The sequence below is a fragment of the Nycticebus coucang genome, chromosome 3, assembly GCF_027406575.1.
Source record: "Nycticebus coucang isolate mNycCou1 chromosome 3, mNycCou1.pri, whole genome shotgun sequence".
NCBI lineage: Eukaryota > Metazoa > Chordata > Mammalia > Primates > Lorisidae > Nycticebus > Nycticebus coucang.
In genome coordinates this window covers 139,202,550-139,219,090 of record NC_069782.1, presented here as the reverse complement: position 1 = coordinate 139,219,090, position 16,541 = coordinate 139,202,550, and the positions used below count along the sequence as shown (strand labels likewise).

General features: G+C 44.7%; 1 protein-coding gene across 3 annotated transcripts in view; it reads right to left on the bottom strand.

Annotated features, from left to right (window-relative positions):
- MXI1 (MAX interactor 1, dimerization protein) overlaps positions 1 to 16,541 on the bottom strand; it is a 74,173-nt gene that overhangs the window by 52,780 nt on the left and 4,852 nt on the right. The window contains exons 1-2 of one of the 3 annotated variants that reach the window (XM_053584864.1): positions 4,125 to 4,616; positions 2,874 to 3,006 (exon numbers count right to left, since the gene is read on the bottom strand). In XM_053584864.1, the coding sequence (XP_053440839.1) occupies positions 2,874 to 3,006; positions 4,125 to 4,293 (302 nt within the window). In that variant the 5' untranslated portion in view covers positions 4,294 to 4,616. Of the gene's footprint in view, positions 1 to 2,873; positions 3,007 to 4,048; positions 4,067 to 4,124; positions 4,617 to 16,541 lie in introns of those variants that run through there. The other 2 variants (XM_053584865.1, XM_053584863.1) reach the window with 2 other exon arrangements.

Sequence of the window (16,541 nt, the reverse complement as noted above, 5' to 3'; positions counted from 1 at the left end):
GCCTGTGGCTCAGCGGGTAGGGCGCCGGTCCCATATGCCGGAGGTGGCGGGTTCAAACCCAGCCCCGGCCAAAAAAAAAAAAGAAAATACTGAATGGAAAATTCCAGAAATAAACAATTCCTAAATTTAAAAAAAAAAAAAAAAAAAAGTTATATATTACAGGTCACCTTTTACCTATCATTTACCTCACAAATGATAAAATTACTGGTATTTGCAAGATACATACTTGTAATATCCCATTATATCATGTATTTTGTCTCCTTTGTACTTCTGTAAAAGTAAGATTTCAGGGATTAGGGAAAAGGGGGAATAGAAACTTATTATTGGTCAACTTTCAGCATAAACCTATAAAGTAATTTTTTATCAAGAATATCATGTTATACCTGAGAATATTAGGGGGGAGTCAATTACCATCATGTTTTAGATGCTACAATTGCCAGAGAAACAGGTCAGAGAAACAATGGTCAGATTAAAATGTATTATCATTTTATAATACACATCAATGCTCAAGATATATGGCAGGAACAGGAACTTCCACAAAGGCAGTTCTTTTGATTAGGAAGAAGTAAAATGCATACAGTCATCAACTCTATTCCTTTCCTTGTTTCAGATGATAAAGAAAGATAAATTTCTATAAGTCTTTAACCTCCTGCTTGATGTAACCAGTATAGTATAAAATCTCTCTTAAATCCAAAAGTAAGCTTCAAGGTAACAGGAAGCCCATAGAGTCCCCTTACAAATAGATTAACACTATTTCCCAAATACCATAGTATTAGAATTTGATCTTCAGCTCCTCTACTTCCATGAAGCAGAATTTTAAATATGTGGTTAAGGAGAAATAATTGCTAGTGTTTCACTTTCATATACTAGTTTCTCTCACAGGCCCCAGCCTAAACCCCACATATGGAAAGACCTTGAGATAAAGGTGTTCTAAAAACCTATTTCTCTCTCTTTCTGATACTTATAGTCCCATGAAAAAAATACTTTTCTCAATTTTAGGTGGTCCAAAATACATGTATTCTCCCTTTGGTACCTACCAGAACATGGCATGCTTGTAGTTTTACAAATTTTCTGACATCCTATGCTAAAATACAGTAATTAGCACTATGATCCTACAGATAATAGTAGAATCCTAACAGGAGTAATAGCATGAAAGAAACATCATTTAGTCAAAATCCCAAGCTGAGCAAAGTATAAGCCAACAGATGACAAAGACTTTTTTATTAATGACCTGTAACATAATTGGTAAAATCCAGAAATGCACATCTTAGTTGTGCTTTAAAATCTTTGGGTGGTTTGTAAAAATGTCACATCTGCAATGATGGGGAGATATCCTGAACTACTAACACACTAACTGATCTCTAAAACTGTCACTAAATCAGAGTCACAGAACTTCATGGGGAAAAAAGAACCTTGGTGGGTATCTAATAAATCCCCTCATTTCACAGATAAAAACAGTAAAGGGAAAGGAGGAAAAGTAATGAGAGCATATACCTAATTACTAGAAAATTAGGAAAGACTTAAATACTTGCAGCATGATAAAACCTAGGCATGGTTTCCTATCTGGTACTCTTTCCATGTCTTCAAGTTAAAGAAAAAAAAAGTTGTTTAATCTACATATGGAAAAAAAGATACACATAAATATAGCTTATTAAGCTTGAAGTTAGTTATGTTTCTAATTTAAAAAATTAAGTTTAAAAAGTACATTCTGTCCCAAACGAAAAAAATCCCCCCCCCAAAGGAAATATATAGTTCAAAGATTAAGTCAAATGGAGAAGAACGAATGTTTTGCCTCAGTGATGTCTGTAATATAAAAAGGACAATCCAATTTCATGAGATCTAATTATTATCCATGGGAGCCTCAGGTTTTCTGCATCAAGAACGCTAATCCTGCTCCTTCCTAACCTGCCCCCCCATGTAACTAACCAATCACACGGCTAGAGCTTTTTCCCCAAAGTCTTCAGGAAAACTTACCCAGGGATTGCTCTGACTCCCTCTCCCATAAATGTTTATTATATTCCCTAGACAAAGCTTTGGCAATTAGAAATAAAGGTTTCATTTAATCTTCTCTTATCAATGGAAAAGGCAGCCATCTGTTAATCTTTTTAAAAAAGTCTTTGAAAATTTCACATGAGATGAATCCTTGGAATTCATTGGCTTCCTGGAATAAAAATACTGAAGAAACAGCAAGATACTTCCCAAAGTTTTAAAAAATGGAAGTCAGCTATGTTTGAGTACATCTAGACAAGTATATTCTAAAGGATCTGTTGTGCTTGAAGGCTAAACATTTTTCTTTTCTATTTTTGCTTTAACCACCCCTTACCAATCCAATCCTGTAGAGACCAAAACCTTTGCTGTGTGGTCTTCTTCCTCCTCCAACTACAAATCCACCATGCCCCTAACTTCTTACTGTACCTCAATACCTGTATTCCTTTAACAAAGCTCTTGATTCTGCTTTATACACTGCCAGAGCTATAAAATTCTTTTTGGACCATTTTAAACTTGGACAGAACAATGAAGGCTGGCCCGAGACTATTTGTAGCATGGGCTGCATGCACAGACACATGCTGCCAAGTCTCTCAGCTTACCATCCTCTCAATCACAGACCTTCCCTTTACAGAAATCCCAGCAAGAACTTCTTTGGTTGTCTTTCCAGATTGTATTCTTGCCCCTCCACACAAAGCCAGGTTATGGTTCCTAGCCTTTATTATTTTTAAAAAACCAAATCCCCAAAGTGGTGGTAAAGGAACCCATCCAGTGTTGCTCCAGAGTTAGGATTAGAGGAGAAATTTAAATCTGTAGGTCTGGCACTTCAGTATGAGTCTGTACTCCTTCCCTCCAGTTCCCTTCTCTAAACTTCCCCAGCTGGCTACCTGTTGGCAGTGCTGGTGTTGCTGCTCCCGCTGCTGTGTTTCTGTGCCCTGCTCAACCTTCGTGGGGGCTTTGAATGCTGCAGCCGGGGACTTGGCATGGAGGGGAACGATGAGGCGTAGCCATGTTCACACTCTGAAGAGAGCAAGGAAAAAACAAGATATAAGAACACAGATACCCAAATCCGTGGATCCACAAATCCCAGGTCCTTACCGTAACAGGTTTTTGAAAGCAGAGGCAATAAACTGTTTCCACTCTTTTGGGTTAGAAAATAAAAAAACTCCGTCCTTGCCTGTGTATCAATCCTGTGACACACACAGACCCAACCCACCACCTGAAAAGATTTATACTTCCCCCAAACCAAATATTTCTCCTTCCTCTACAAAATCCTTTTCTCCAAGAACTCTTTTTGAGATAAATACCTTAACTGCTGAGCCCAGTTAACCATTCGCTGCAATGATTTCACTTGTTTCAAAACTCCCTTTTCCTGCAGCTCTCTCCGCTGGTAGCGCCTCTCCGAGCCCCGCGTTTTTGTGCACATCACATTGTCAAGCACCTGGTTTCAGAGGACTCGCTCTCTCTCGACACCAGTTCCCAGAGTTCCTGTTCTCCACACCCCAATCTCTCCCCAGCCTCTCCTGCGGCCACCGCGAAGGGACCCCACCTCAGCATACCCAGATCCTGCGCGGCCCTTCCCTCCCTCGACTTTCCCACAGCCTCGCCCGTCCACTCAGATCTGCCCGGCCCCAGAGCCACCAGCACGCTCCTCGCCCCTCAAGCTCTGGGTCCCTTCACACTGGCTGCCCCGTCCTCCAGCGTCCCGCAGCCCCTGCTTCTCCCCTCCCTGCCCCCACGCACGCACCTCGCCTCACACCTGTGCGCCTCACGCACCTCTCCACCTACAAACTCACGTGCGCCTCGTTCCACATACACCTGCCCGCGCGCACAGCGCACACCTTCCACATGCGCGCACCTCCCCTCACGCGCGCGTACCTCATCTCACGCCGCACACGCTAACTGCACACGCGCACCTATCCTCAAGCGTGTGCATCTCGTCTGGGAGCACACACGCGCACCTCCCCTCACGCGTGTGCATCCCGTCTGGGAGCACACACGCGCACTCCCCTCACGCGCGCGCACCCCGTCTTGGAGTGAACATGCGCGCGCCCTCCCTCACCCGTCGCACCGCACTCCCGGCGCGGACAAGGAGCGCACGGGCTCAGGCGTCGGAGGCGTGGGAGCACAGCCGTTACCTCGCTCCCGGCGCTCCAAAAACTCGGCTGCCTCCAGCAGACGCTGCACGTTGATCATCCGCACCCGCTCCATGGGCACCGCCGGTGGCAACCGGGCCTCTCCGCGCTCCCTTCCCTGGCCGACAGGAGGCGCCGCAAGGGGGTACAGTACGGCACCGCCCCCGGACATGTGCCGCGGGCGGGCGGGCCAGCTCGGCAGCTGCTCGGCGCGCACTCAGCCGCCTCCGCAGCCCCCGCCGCCGCCGGCAGCCCGCGCGCGGTTTGTTTACCTCCCGGCGCGAGCACGGGGGAGGGGCGGGAGCAGCACCACGGCCCGCCCCCGCCCGCCCCTTCCTCTGCCCCCTGGGAACGTAGTCCCGCCCCGCCCACTGCACGCCGGGAATCGTATGCACACCGCTCCAGTGCGCCTGCGTCCAGCGGGATTCTGCAGTGGCTGCTGGGAAATGTAGTCCTGCTGGGCTTTCCCATTTCTTTGTACGGTGAAAGACTAAGAAGTTGCCGGAATTTTGCTTGCGGAAGGGAAGGATTCGAGCGGACTGTGAGTCTACTCCAGGGAAGGTTAGCTCTCAGCGACTCCCTGCGGGTGCCCAGGGAAACAGGAATTCTTTGTTTAAAAGTGCCATATTCCAGTTCTTTATTCCTACTTTCTCATGTAACTATGTGCCTCAGTTTCCTCATCTGTAAAATGAGTTAAGTAATACACCTGCACGGACAGCACACACAGAAACACTTGAAAAGCCAAAATCGCTGTTCAAAAACAAGGGGTGATTTCCTCAAAGAGGGCTTCCATGAAACCCTGCTTCCTCACAGACAAGTTGGAGGGTTTTTAATCATATTTTTAAAGCTAGAGCTTTTAGACTCCAAAAAAAGCTTTCTGGTGTTATGACTTCAAGTCTCATGGCTAGTGCCTCTGGCTACTCTCACTGCCAATTTCTTTCCAAGTCCTTAATCTAACAAATCCTCAGTCTAGTCCAGGTTCCTCAACCATGGCATTATGACATTAGGAATGGTTAATTCCCTCTTGGAGCTCTGTTCTGGGCATCGTAGGCTATTTAGTAGCACACTACCACCTCTCAGATGTGAAGACCAAAAATGCCTCCAGAGTTACCTAATGTCTCAGGGGACCCAAAATCGGTCTCCACCCTTCCCTCCACCCCCCTGTTGAAAGTAACTGATCTAGGTAGAGCAAGGACAAGAGGATCCTAACTATTGAACGCCCTAAGAGTAAACTGGGGACTATGTAAACAAATTTATAACTTTTTCCCACCCTGATTATTTAACTCTGCTGGTTGACATCCCAAACAACAGGAAGCTCCTAGTGAGGGGAGAATTTACCCTTCCCCATGGTCATTCCATTGGCGACTACAGAAAATACTATCTTGGGATGGAAGTCTTACCCTCTCAAAAATGTAGCAAGTTTCAGGATGCATTTTAACACCCTCTCCCTTGTGCTGTGTTTTTTATTTCTTTTTTTCTTTTGAGACAGAGTCTCACTATGTTGCCCTCGGTGGCGTCACAGCTCACAGCAACCTCAAACTCTTGGGCTTAAATGATTCTCTTGCCTCAGCCTCCCAAGTAGCTGGAACTATAGGCGCCCGGCACAATGCCTGGCTATTTGTTGTTGTTGTTGCTGCAGTTGTCATTGTTGTTTAGCAGGCCCTGGCCGAGTTCGAACCTGCCAGCCTGGGCATATGTGGCTGGTGTCCTACCCACTGAGCTAGGGGCACTGCCCTGTACTGTGTTTTTGAGGGTTTTTTTTTCTTTTTTGTAAAGTAAACAAAATCTCCAATGAGGTCACAAGCTACAAAATTCTGCCGGTTCTTTTAATAAATACAACAACTGGCACCACATTTAAGAACCAAATAGATGTTCCATCAAATGCAAGGAGCCCCAAAATGAGAGGTGTTCACAAGCCATGAGAGAATTAATTAATTAATTAATTTGTAAAGGCTTTGTAAAAGAAACTGTGCTTTTTCAGCTGTTGGCTAGATCATTCTACATCTGGGTTTTCCCATTGGGTGTTGGTAGCAGCCAGCCTCAACAAGCGATGTGTTGGATACGGTTGGGACGGAATTATTCACAAGAAAATACCCATTTAGAACACTTGTTAGTCGCAGATAGACATTATTAGGCTGAAAGTTAGTTTCCACCACTTGTAGAACCCCATTAGGCTTCAAATCTCAAATTGCCAAGGCTACACCAGGAACTTAAAAGAGGCAGTTAATGACAAATACAACTCTACTTTGCCCAATGGGAGGTAAACCCAACCAAGAAAAGTAGTGCAAACTGAAAATTTACATGAATTCAAGCATGGGTTTAATTCTATAGGTCATAGAGGCATAGCAGGTTAGTAAAAGAAGGCTGGATAGGTGGTTGGGGCCCAAGCCTGGTTTTTCACAGTTAATCTCCAGGTGTACTAACCAGCCCTTCTTCTAAACTAGAGGGCCAAGATGAGGAGATGAAAAGTAGAACAAAAGGCTACCTGCTTACACTGAGCAAGAGAAGTGATGGTGATGGTGACTGTGGGCAGTGCACAGTGTTAATTCCTGGTTTAGGTACAGAAATCGCCAGCCTTTTCTAAAAGCAATTGAGGGGACACTTCCTTCCCCCTGCTCTGGCTGCCTCCTCAAGTCCTGGCTTGAACCTTGGCCACAAGGACCTCCCACATCACAAAGCTTAGGCCTGTAGCCTCAAAAGAGCGATTCCACCCACAAACCATCCCTCAGCAACAGTCTCAGCCTGGAGAAACCCAGAGGCAGCCATGGGCATTCTTTTGCTCAGGTGAATCTACTTTGCACTACAAATACAGATGGGAAACAGGAAAAGCAAGGCTACCAACGTCTACTGACAAAAAAACGGGAAATCCTACCCATAGTCGGTAGTTCTGTCTTACCTAAAGTATCTCTCTAGGTGGGGGGATGTGGGGAGAGAGGGGAAAAAGGGGTAATCTCATTTGAAAATGGAAAAATGCCCCAGAGTCCCCCAGACCTGTAACAATCACAGCCTGGATGGGACAGATTCATGAACAATGGAAGCTCCTCTGTTACATCTTTTCTGCAGAGAGGAGAGATGGAGCGAGGTGAAGGGGCCATGATGTTAAACTGCAAGTCCAAAGCCACTGTGTTGGTGACACCTGGTGCTTAGAACTTCCCTGAAACTGCAAAGTGCTTACTGTGCAGGGCACTGTTTGCTGCAGTTATCTTTAAGGATGGGGGGTTTCAAATGATCGAGGTTGGGGACAGGGGAGAGTGAGCTCCGAGGTCCTAAATGAGAACCGTAACAGTTGCACATTTTCCCATCCCCCACCCCAAAATGAAGACCGCAGCCGCCTCCCACTTCTCCCTCCCGAGCCCAGAAACGTGAAGAGCAGCAGAAAACCTTTCCGTCTGCCCAGTGAGTCAGCTCTGCCTAACTTCATGCGTAAGCTCTCAAGTCAGCGGCAGCTCAGAGCTGCGGGTCTGTGTGCAGCCGAGATAAATTTGGGTCTAGAAGGGATGACGTAATGCTAAACCCGAGAGGTAGCTACCTCCTCCCGGGGCTCCAGTCGCCAGGGCTGCAGGCTGACATCCCAACCACACGGAAACGCACCAAACCACCAGGTGCCCGAGCTGGGGAGAAAGGGAAAGGATATCAGGTTGGGGGGGGGCAGGCAGGGGGGAGGCAGTGTTAATCCGAGATGGCTGAATCTGTTAGTTTGTTGTTTTTTAACTCAAGTTTTTCAGTGAGATCAGTCCACTAGCAAAGGCTCAAACAGCTACACTTGACTTCCACCCTGACCCACCTCTTCCCTCTTAGAAAGGGGCTTCTTAGATTTTATTAAATGGCCCTTATTCCTGCAGCCAATTTCAGTGATTATAATGGACGTGTTAATCCCTCCAGTGTCCTCTTCTTTCTTTTTTTGTATGAACTTAGATCCAAGAAGAAATCTGCATTGCAGGATTGAATTAATATGCACATCTAAGTAGCTTGCTTACTCTGGAGCAGCATTTGGGTGCTGTGAGGTGCAACTGATAAGGTGTTCAGGAGGATTCTGCTAGGGCCACACCAAGCGAACATTTCATGGTTTATGTCATAGAAGTTTATATTATTAAGCTGATTTCTCAGTACATTTTTCAGTTGAGAAAACTGAAGCTCAGAGAGGTGTGGTAACTTGCCCAAGGCCACACAGCTGTCCATCAAACTGATGGAGCAAGGGTTGAACTCAGGCCTGCAGTTCAGTGCTGTCTTCTCATCTCCGTACTTCTCTTTCTGGCTGATTCATGTTTAAAGAAAAACTAGAGTAAGTTTTCTGATCCTTTAAACCTGTGGTTCCCCAATCCTTTAAATGTCAGGATCAAGTTACATGCCCAAAGGATCCTAAGGCTGCTTTTTCCTGTTCATGGTTCATTTTTCCCTAAGGAAATGTTGCCCTCAGAGTCAACTCTTTCTCTGCTGATGATGACTGAAAGCCCTGAGCCCAAACTCACTCTTCCACTATAATTAAAAGACCACAGGTAAACAATCTTTGTTGCATTGAAGTAGTTTCCCTCATGAGAAATGCTCTCAAATACTTTTTTCAAATGACCTTTGCATCATTTGTTGTAGTCACGTACTATTCTCCTATACTTTGTGGCTGTAATCATTTTTATTGGTAGATTTTGTGACTTTCAGCCATATCTGACATATAACCTGGTTGGCCAAGGTATGTTATTCTTTTAAAGCAATGCTCAATTCCATGAGTTAGTATTTTTGTTCAGAGTTTTTTGCATCTACATATATTCAAAATGAGAATAAACTGTAATTTTCTTTTTTGTTGCATTTATGGGTTTTGGTATTGCAATGATCTATTCTTTCAAACTTGATTTAAAGCCTTAAAAAAAATAAGAATAAAAGCTGCTAGAGGCCTTCTGCTGCTAAGAGGATGCCCCACATTCTTGCCACAGCCCTGGGCAACCCTCCCTCCCCTGCCAGGAGCTAGCCTAGAGTTGCACTGCCCCCAGCCCTTGGCATCACTACCTGCTTCTAGGGAGCAGAAACTCATAGAGGTCACTTTTAGCCCAGCAAGGCCCTAGACACTAAACCACACATTCAGCTGCTGCTGCCTTATGTCTGAGTTCTCTCAGCTTCAGGTGCAGCATTAATAATAAAAACAGGCTCTTGCCTGTCTGAAGACATAGGTGATCTCACCATTTCTTCCAGCTCTAATAATCTGATTCTAGGATGCTGGGGTCCTCCCAGAAAAATGTGGTCCACTTGCCTACTCAGTGCCATGTAGCTTGAGCCGCTCCTACAGTCAGTTCATTTAATCCTCAGCACACCTCTGAGATTCCTGTTTTATAGACTAGGCCCAGAAAGGTTAAGTAATTTGCCTAAGGTCACACGAGGTGTGATCAGATTCAAACCTCGGTTTTCTTGGCAGCCACAGCATACATCCATATTAGGTTCAATCAGATAAGATCAAACAGAATTGGTTAGGGCAATGGTCTCAACCAAGGGCAATCCCATTCCTCTAGGAGGTTTTAAAAAATATGTAGGAAGGTCTTTCTCAATGTCAAAATGACTAAGGGTAGGAGTTCCAGTGGCATTTAGTGAGTGGGAACCAAGGATGTTAAATCCAGCAGTATTCTAGACTAATCTGTACAAGAACAGTCCCACTAATAGCTCCTTTGTTGAGAAACACTAGGTCAGAAAGACAGAAAACTCATCATTTATTTAATAAATATTCCTTAAGCATCTTTATGTGCTGGGCCCTAAGCTAGACGCTGAAGATAGAATAAGTAACAAGATAGAATAAGAATAGTGCAATAGGCATTGTACTGTTTCTGGTCTCTTTCCTCAAGGTGCTTACATTCTCACCTAAGAGACTGATGATAAGCAAATAACATAACTGTAAATTGTGATAAGTAGGATAAGTGATAAATGATAAAGGGGAGGTAGGTAGGAGAGCTGGAAAAACAACAAAGGCTGTCCAGGAAATCTTTTCTAACTTTAAAGAGCACACAATCACCTGGAAATTGTGATAAATGCAGATTCTGCTTCAGCAGGTCTGGGATGGCGCATGGGAGTCTCATTTCTCATAAGCTCTCAAAGGGTGCTGAGGCAGATCATCCTTGAACCATACTCATTCCAAACAGCAAGGCTGAAGGCCATGGCAAGGAGTTTGGATTTTTATTCTGAGTGTGATAGGAAAGAAACTATCGTAGGGCTTTGGCTGTGTGTGGTGGCTCTCACCTGCTGTCCCAGCACTTTGAGAGGCTGAAGGAATATTCGAAGGCTGAAAGTAGGATCACTTAAGCCCAGGAGTTCGAGGCTGCAATGAACTATGATTATGCCAATGCACTCCAGCCTGGGTGACAGAGCAAGGCTAAAAATTTTAAAAAGAAAAAAAAGTGAAGGCCTTTAATCAAATGAGTAACACAACCAGTTATATTTAGGATCCTTCTTGTTTCCTAGACCTGGATCTGGGAAAGGACTATATAGAGGCCTACATCACTTGACCGGAACCAGCTGGCCCACACTGCTTCAGTGGCAGCCAGGACCCAAAGCTCATCTCTGCAGCTCACACTTGTCTCTCTCTTCTGGCCTTTCTGGCAGAAACCCTTGGCTCCATATACATGACAGCACAGTTGCCCTACAACCTTGGAGGCCTTCAGGATGCCTAGCACAGCATAACAGGGTGTGGACTCACATTTCTGACACCTTAGCTTGCAAAGCCACAGGAGCCCTACTGGTTGTATGAGTTCCCCAGGGACTGCTGGGCAAGGGAGTATTGCACGTGCAAGCGGCAATACCCTAGGCCATTGCCCTCTAGAGGAAGGGTCCTATTAGGCTCCAGTGTCAATGCCAAAAGAGCCCTGGAAGGTTTTGGCTATTTTCTTTCTGCCCTGGGATGACTGGGGAGAAAAGGAAGCCATCCAGGCCTGGGGGGCACACCCCCAAGGGGTCCCTCAGCCTGGACTTAAAACATTACAGATTCCAATTCTTGCCTCATGCTGACTTCTTCCTCCCTGTAGGTTCTGCCAGTGTCTTAAGGTCTCTCTAGGAAGAAAGAGAAACCTGGGTTTGCCTTTCTCTTCTACTATTTGTTAGCATGTTACCTTGGGAAAGTTAACTGGTCTTGCTAAGTAAGGCTAAGGCTTTCCTCATCTATAAAATGAGGGCAGTTATAGCACCCACCCTTTGGACATTTGTGAGGATTTAATATAAAGCACTTAGCTGGCACATGGTGAAGGCTCAGTAAAAGAAGGCCACTATCACTATTCCTTTGGAAAACAGAGAAGGTATCGCACTTGTCAGCAGCCCCCTTGGGAACAGGTTATTAAACTACCAAGAGACAGACAAGAATTGCTGATTGGTTTCTATTTGCTTGTCATTTGAACTGGAACTGTGAGGCCACACATGCTTCACTTTGGAAGCACCAAGCACACTGTTTGTCTCCTGAAAGGTTTTAGAAATTTGTTGAATTGAGCTCAATTTTACAGCTAGTAGAAAGAATGAAAGAAAGTTGTTTACAAGGCATTCAGAGTCTTGGGAGTCAAGAAATATGGTAGGATGGCCAGGCTGTGGTGGAGGTAAGGGGGAGATAACACAGGTGCACCATACAGTAGAAATAAAAACAAAGGCCATACTAGCTTCCACTTGCCACTCTCAGCCAGAAACAGAGTAGCCCTGCACGTGCTCTACATTTTGATGCAATAGTCCTAGGTCATCTTTATTTGAGGATCCTTGCTAATGGCAATGAAGATATGGAGTATGATGTTGCAAATAAGAGGTAATCCAAATCCCTGTTTACTGGCTTTCATTTAAATTTCCCAATCTCCCTCTCCCTCAGGAAAGAGTGTTTATCTTTCAAATTTTGTCGTGTTTAAATTTCCTTAGCAGATACTAGACTTGGATATTTGAGGTATGTGCCAAGGGCATGTTGCATGGGAGACTGGGCTTGGCACAAACACTGGTGTGGGCAATCCTCCTAGTGTAAAAAACGTCCCTATCTGTAAAGAACTCAGAGTAGAATTTGTTTATTTACAAGATTGCTTACATTGTGCTTGGTTTCCTAAGCTCAGGCTGTAAAGAAAAGAAAAAGGAAATGAAGGAGAAGAAGAGATGAACAAAGAAAAGAAAAAAGTCAGTTCTGTAGAAATTATAAGAACAAACATGAAAACACAAAGGATTTTAAACATGGAGGGTGGAGGCAGGCAGGGAAGGAACTACAGGCAGACCCCAGGTTACGAACACGAGGCGTTCTATAGGTCTGTTCTTATAAACGGGTCCATTTACCTATTACCCATAATAGAGCATCTGTTCGTGTGAGTTGTATATCAGTGGGATGTTTGTAATTTAGGGACTGCCTGTATTCCTTTTGGAAGCCCAGGATAAATTTCTATTCTATCTCTAATAATGACTAAAACCAAAGATACAAAGCCTAAGTCAAATACCATTTCACGTTTTGGGGGAGTTTACTTTAAGACAACTGTCTATTCAAAATCTGGCATTGGAATAGAGTGAGTATACACTCCATGAGGCCAGGTACTGTACCTCCAGGACCTCGCATGGTGCCTGACATAAAGCAAGTATGCGCTCCCCACATGCCAGTTTAACCAATAAATGAATGACCACATCTTACCAAGGTAGTTGCTGTAAGGGCCTTTTCAAGAGTTTCTCTAGTCTCATTTTTTTAAAAAAAGAAATTCTATTTACATATATTTCCTGGAGGCTTATTGCTCAAAGCAGGGGTCACCTGAACTTTCAAAATGTTTCACAACCAAGGGGCCCAGCACACATTCTGCCAAGATGAGGAAGCTAAAGAAGTAGCCTCCTGCTTGGGATGATGGTGGCAAATGTCTGTTATTTTTGGCTGTAGAGGTCAAGTCACCTGTTGACAGCTTTAACACTTCTCGCCAGGCCACTCAGGTGCAAGGATAAGATGATTGTTTCCTTTAAGTTTAGCTGAAGTGCCAGAGGACAGGTGTCCTCCCTTGGGAATTGATGCCTCTCTTTCTTCTCTCTTTCTTCCTTCACTTCCTCTCCCTTCCTCTCCCTTTCTCTCCTCTCCTCTCTGTCTCTTTCTCTCTTCCCCACTCCAGTGTGAGTCCAGAGCTCTACCCCAAAAGGAGCGCCCCGACCAAGACATGAATTTCTCCTCTTCAGTTAAGGCTTGGGACAACCATCTCATCTCTGTCACCACATTCTAGCTCCTCCTTCTCTCCTCCTACCCGTCAAATGTAAAAGAAAATATTTTTCTAAGTTTGGCAAATTCAAATTAGCTTCATTTTGAAAGACAATTGAGAATGTTGCAATGACCTCAGTAATAAACAGACACACCCTAGGATCAGTAAACCAGGTTTGAGAATTGCTGACTATATGAGCATTGGACCTATAAAACAAAAGCCCAGTTTGGGGCTCAGGCTGGGACCCATTCTCCTGTCAGGCAGAAGGGAACACAGCCCAGAAGGACCTGGTTCTGCCGCTGCTGTGTCATCTTGAGCAAGCCACTGTCCCTCTCTGGGCCTCAGCCTTCATGTCAGTATAGTCAAGATGATGAATGCTCTGTGACCTCTGGGACTCTTTCTGGCCCTGATGCTCTGTTCTACCACCTGCCTCCTTTAAAAACAAAACCCAAAATGGAGAGAATGAAGAATGGAAGAGAAGAGAAAGGTGCAGAAGGCCAGACTACCAGAAACCTCCCCCCTTTTCTACCTGCTGAAAATTGCTTTTCTTGTCCTGCAAGAAGATTCCCATGTCTTTCCGGGTTGTTGCTTTTTTATTTCTTTTTCTTTCTCTCTCTTTTTTTTAACTCAAAAGCCACAAAACCATAAAATTTACCTCTCCAAAACGGGTCAGCTGGAAGCCAGAGCTGTTGGGGGTTAGGTGTGTTAGGTCTGACTTACTGGTGGGTATCTAAGTGAAGACCAAGCCAGGGCAAGCATGTGCTTCTCCTCCAGAAACCCAGTTTAAATCAATATTTATCCAACTGTATTTATAGAAAGTGGTGGTGGCAGGGAGGAGGGGGCGGGTGAGGAGGCAGGGGGATCTAAAACAGAACAAGCCACAATGACTGATGCAAATCTTTGTGGCCAATTCCCTTCTGCAGGCCAGCCGGGCTTTTTCTTAAAAGGCAAAAGACCCGGCTTTTGATGAACCTGCTGTTGGCCCCAGTACCATAGCAACAGCCCCAAGTCCTCTAATATGCCCAGAGGATAGACTTGGGAAAGGCGGCAGGAGGGGGGAGTGGTGTTTCCTAGGAACCCTAAACTTGAGTTAGGGCCAGCAGAGTTGAACAACTCTGAAAAACAAAAATCCTCTCTCGCTGGCTATTCTGTCTTCAGCTGTACTTCTAAAAACCCTTTCTAAACAAGGTGTGTGCAGGGTAAAACATGCTTGAATAATCAACAAGGTGTTTCAAACACCAGCTCTGCTTCAGGTTTCTGGGTGACCTTGAGCAAGTCATTTCACCCCTTTGGACTTCAGTCCTTGGCTATAAAATCAGTACACATGTGTACGGTTAAGACTGGATGAGACCACAAGCTCAGCTCTGCTGCTTACTGACCAAGGTAGTTGCTGTAAGGGCCTTTTCAAGAGTTTCTCTAGTCTCATTTTTTAAAAAAAGAAATTCTATTTACATATATTTCCTGCTCCTTATCCCAAGGAGCAGGGAAGCCAGGTAACCTTTGGACAAGTTACCTGGCTTCCCTGCACCTTGCCTACCTCTCTGTAAAATGGGATAATAAAATTGCTTCTGTCACAGGGTTGTTGTGAAGATTGGGGTGGATAATGCATGTACAGTCCCACACTTGGTATGTGGTCAGTATTCAATAAGTGGTAGCCAGTATTGATATTATGTAATACAATTAGACTTTTGCCCAGCCATCTCAGATGAAAAGCCCCATTTCTGGGCATGTCAATGGGGAACTATTTTGGTGAGAGATGAAAGATGAGTGAGTAGCTGCTGCCTCGATAACCAATGAAGCCTCCTTTTTCCTCCCAAACCAGGAATGGCTCAATTCAGCTTTGCTAACTTCCTAAGGCCCTGTCCTCCTTCCCTGGATCGCCCTTCCTAGGGCACCTAGTGGTGGGGAGCTCTGGAACTCCAAAAGTCACAATTTCCTCTGAACAGTCTTCTTCTGACATTTACCAGTGGGCAGAGACCATATTGAAAACTGGGGGAAAAGCTGAATCAGGGAAACGCAATTTAGGGTGCAGAGGAAATAGGACCTGATTTAAGAATGCTCTTTATACAACTCCCGTAAAAACAGTTACCCTATACCACTCCAACCAACAAATCAACCTACAAGGTTTTCAGAAAAAAGCAATTACACATAGTAGATGTTCAATATAAATTTGTGGAATGAATGAATTCATCATAAGATGCTGCCAGGCAGAAACATTAGTTGCCATCAAAGCCTTCGATTTCAGCACAAGTTGCCCCAGTCTATTAGTTTCTAAGCCAGTACCTTTTCATTCTTAGGGTCACGGCTGTTGATAGAATACAGGTTCAGCTCCCCCACCTTGACCTACCATCTGTTTGTAGGCTTTGGTCAGAGCTCAGTATTTCCTACTCTCCTGCAGGTATTCAGAGAGGCTATTTTATGTTCCCTAGCTTCTAAACCTGATCCCTGTGTCACAGCCAGTGACAGCCAGTAAATGACAAATATAACCGATTAATGCATTTATATTGTCTTCTGTTTGCCCAGTGGTATGTATATGCAATGGGTGATAAATGCTGAATACTGCAAGTGATCTTTTCCCTTAAGAAGCTAATAATCTTCCTGTGAAGATTAATACACAAAAGCAAGTGGAGAATTCCATGGCTATCAAAGCTCAGAGAAGTTGCTATTTATCGAGCACCTATTATATTTCAAGTACTTGAAACATTTAAATGCAGTACCTCATGCAGTTGTTTGGCAATGATAAGAGAATTATTCTATTTCCTTATCCCCATTTTACAAAAATGAAATGGAACCTCAGAGAGAATAATAATTTGTGGCTAAGATTACACAGCCAGTAAGCCACAGAGTAGGACCCTGCTCCATATGCTTGCAAAGTTTTCATTCTCTCAACTACTCTGACTTAAGAAATAGAGCCAAGTGGGCAGAAATAGCCAGTGGAGGCTTCCTGGAGGACATAGGAACTGACCTAAGTCTTGAGGGGAGATAGGATACAGATGGCTGCAGGGAATTAAAGAACAAGGGCATTCTAGACAAAGGGAAGAGTCTGAGGCAAGCAGGAAGGCTTGCCTGTGAAGCCTACTTGCTGGTGGACCTGCTGGACAGAAGCAGAGATTTCAGGGTGAGGTAGAGGAGATTGAGTCAGGAAGGCAGGGTGGGGTCAAATGACACCACACAATAGCAGCTCCCAGCACCAGGAGGAAGAGGCTGCTTCGTGCCCTATCCATTCCCCCTAGAAAAGCAACCCACCCTGCAACCAGAGACCCACTCAGGG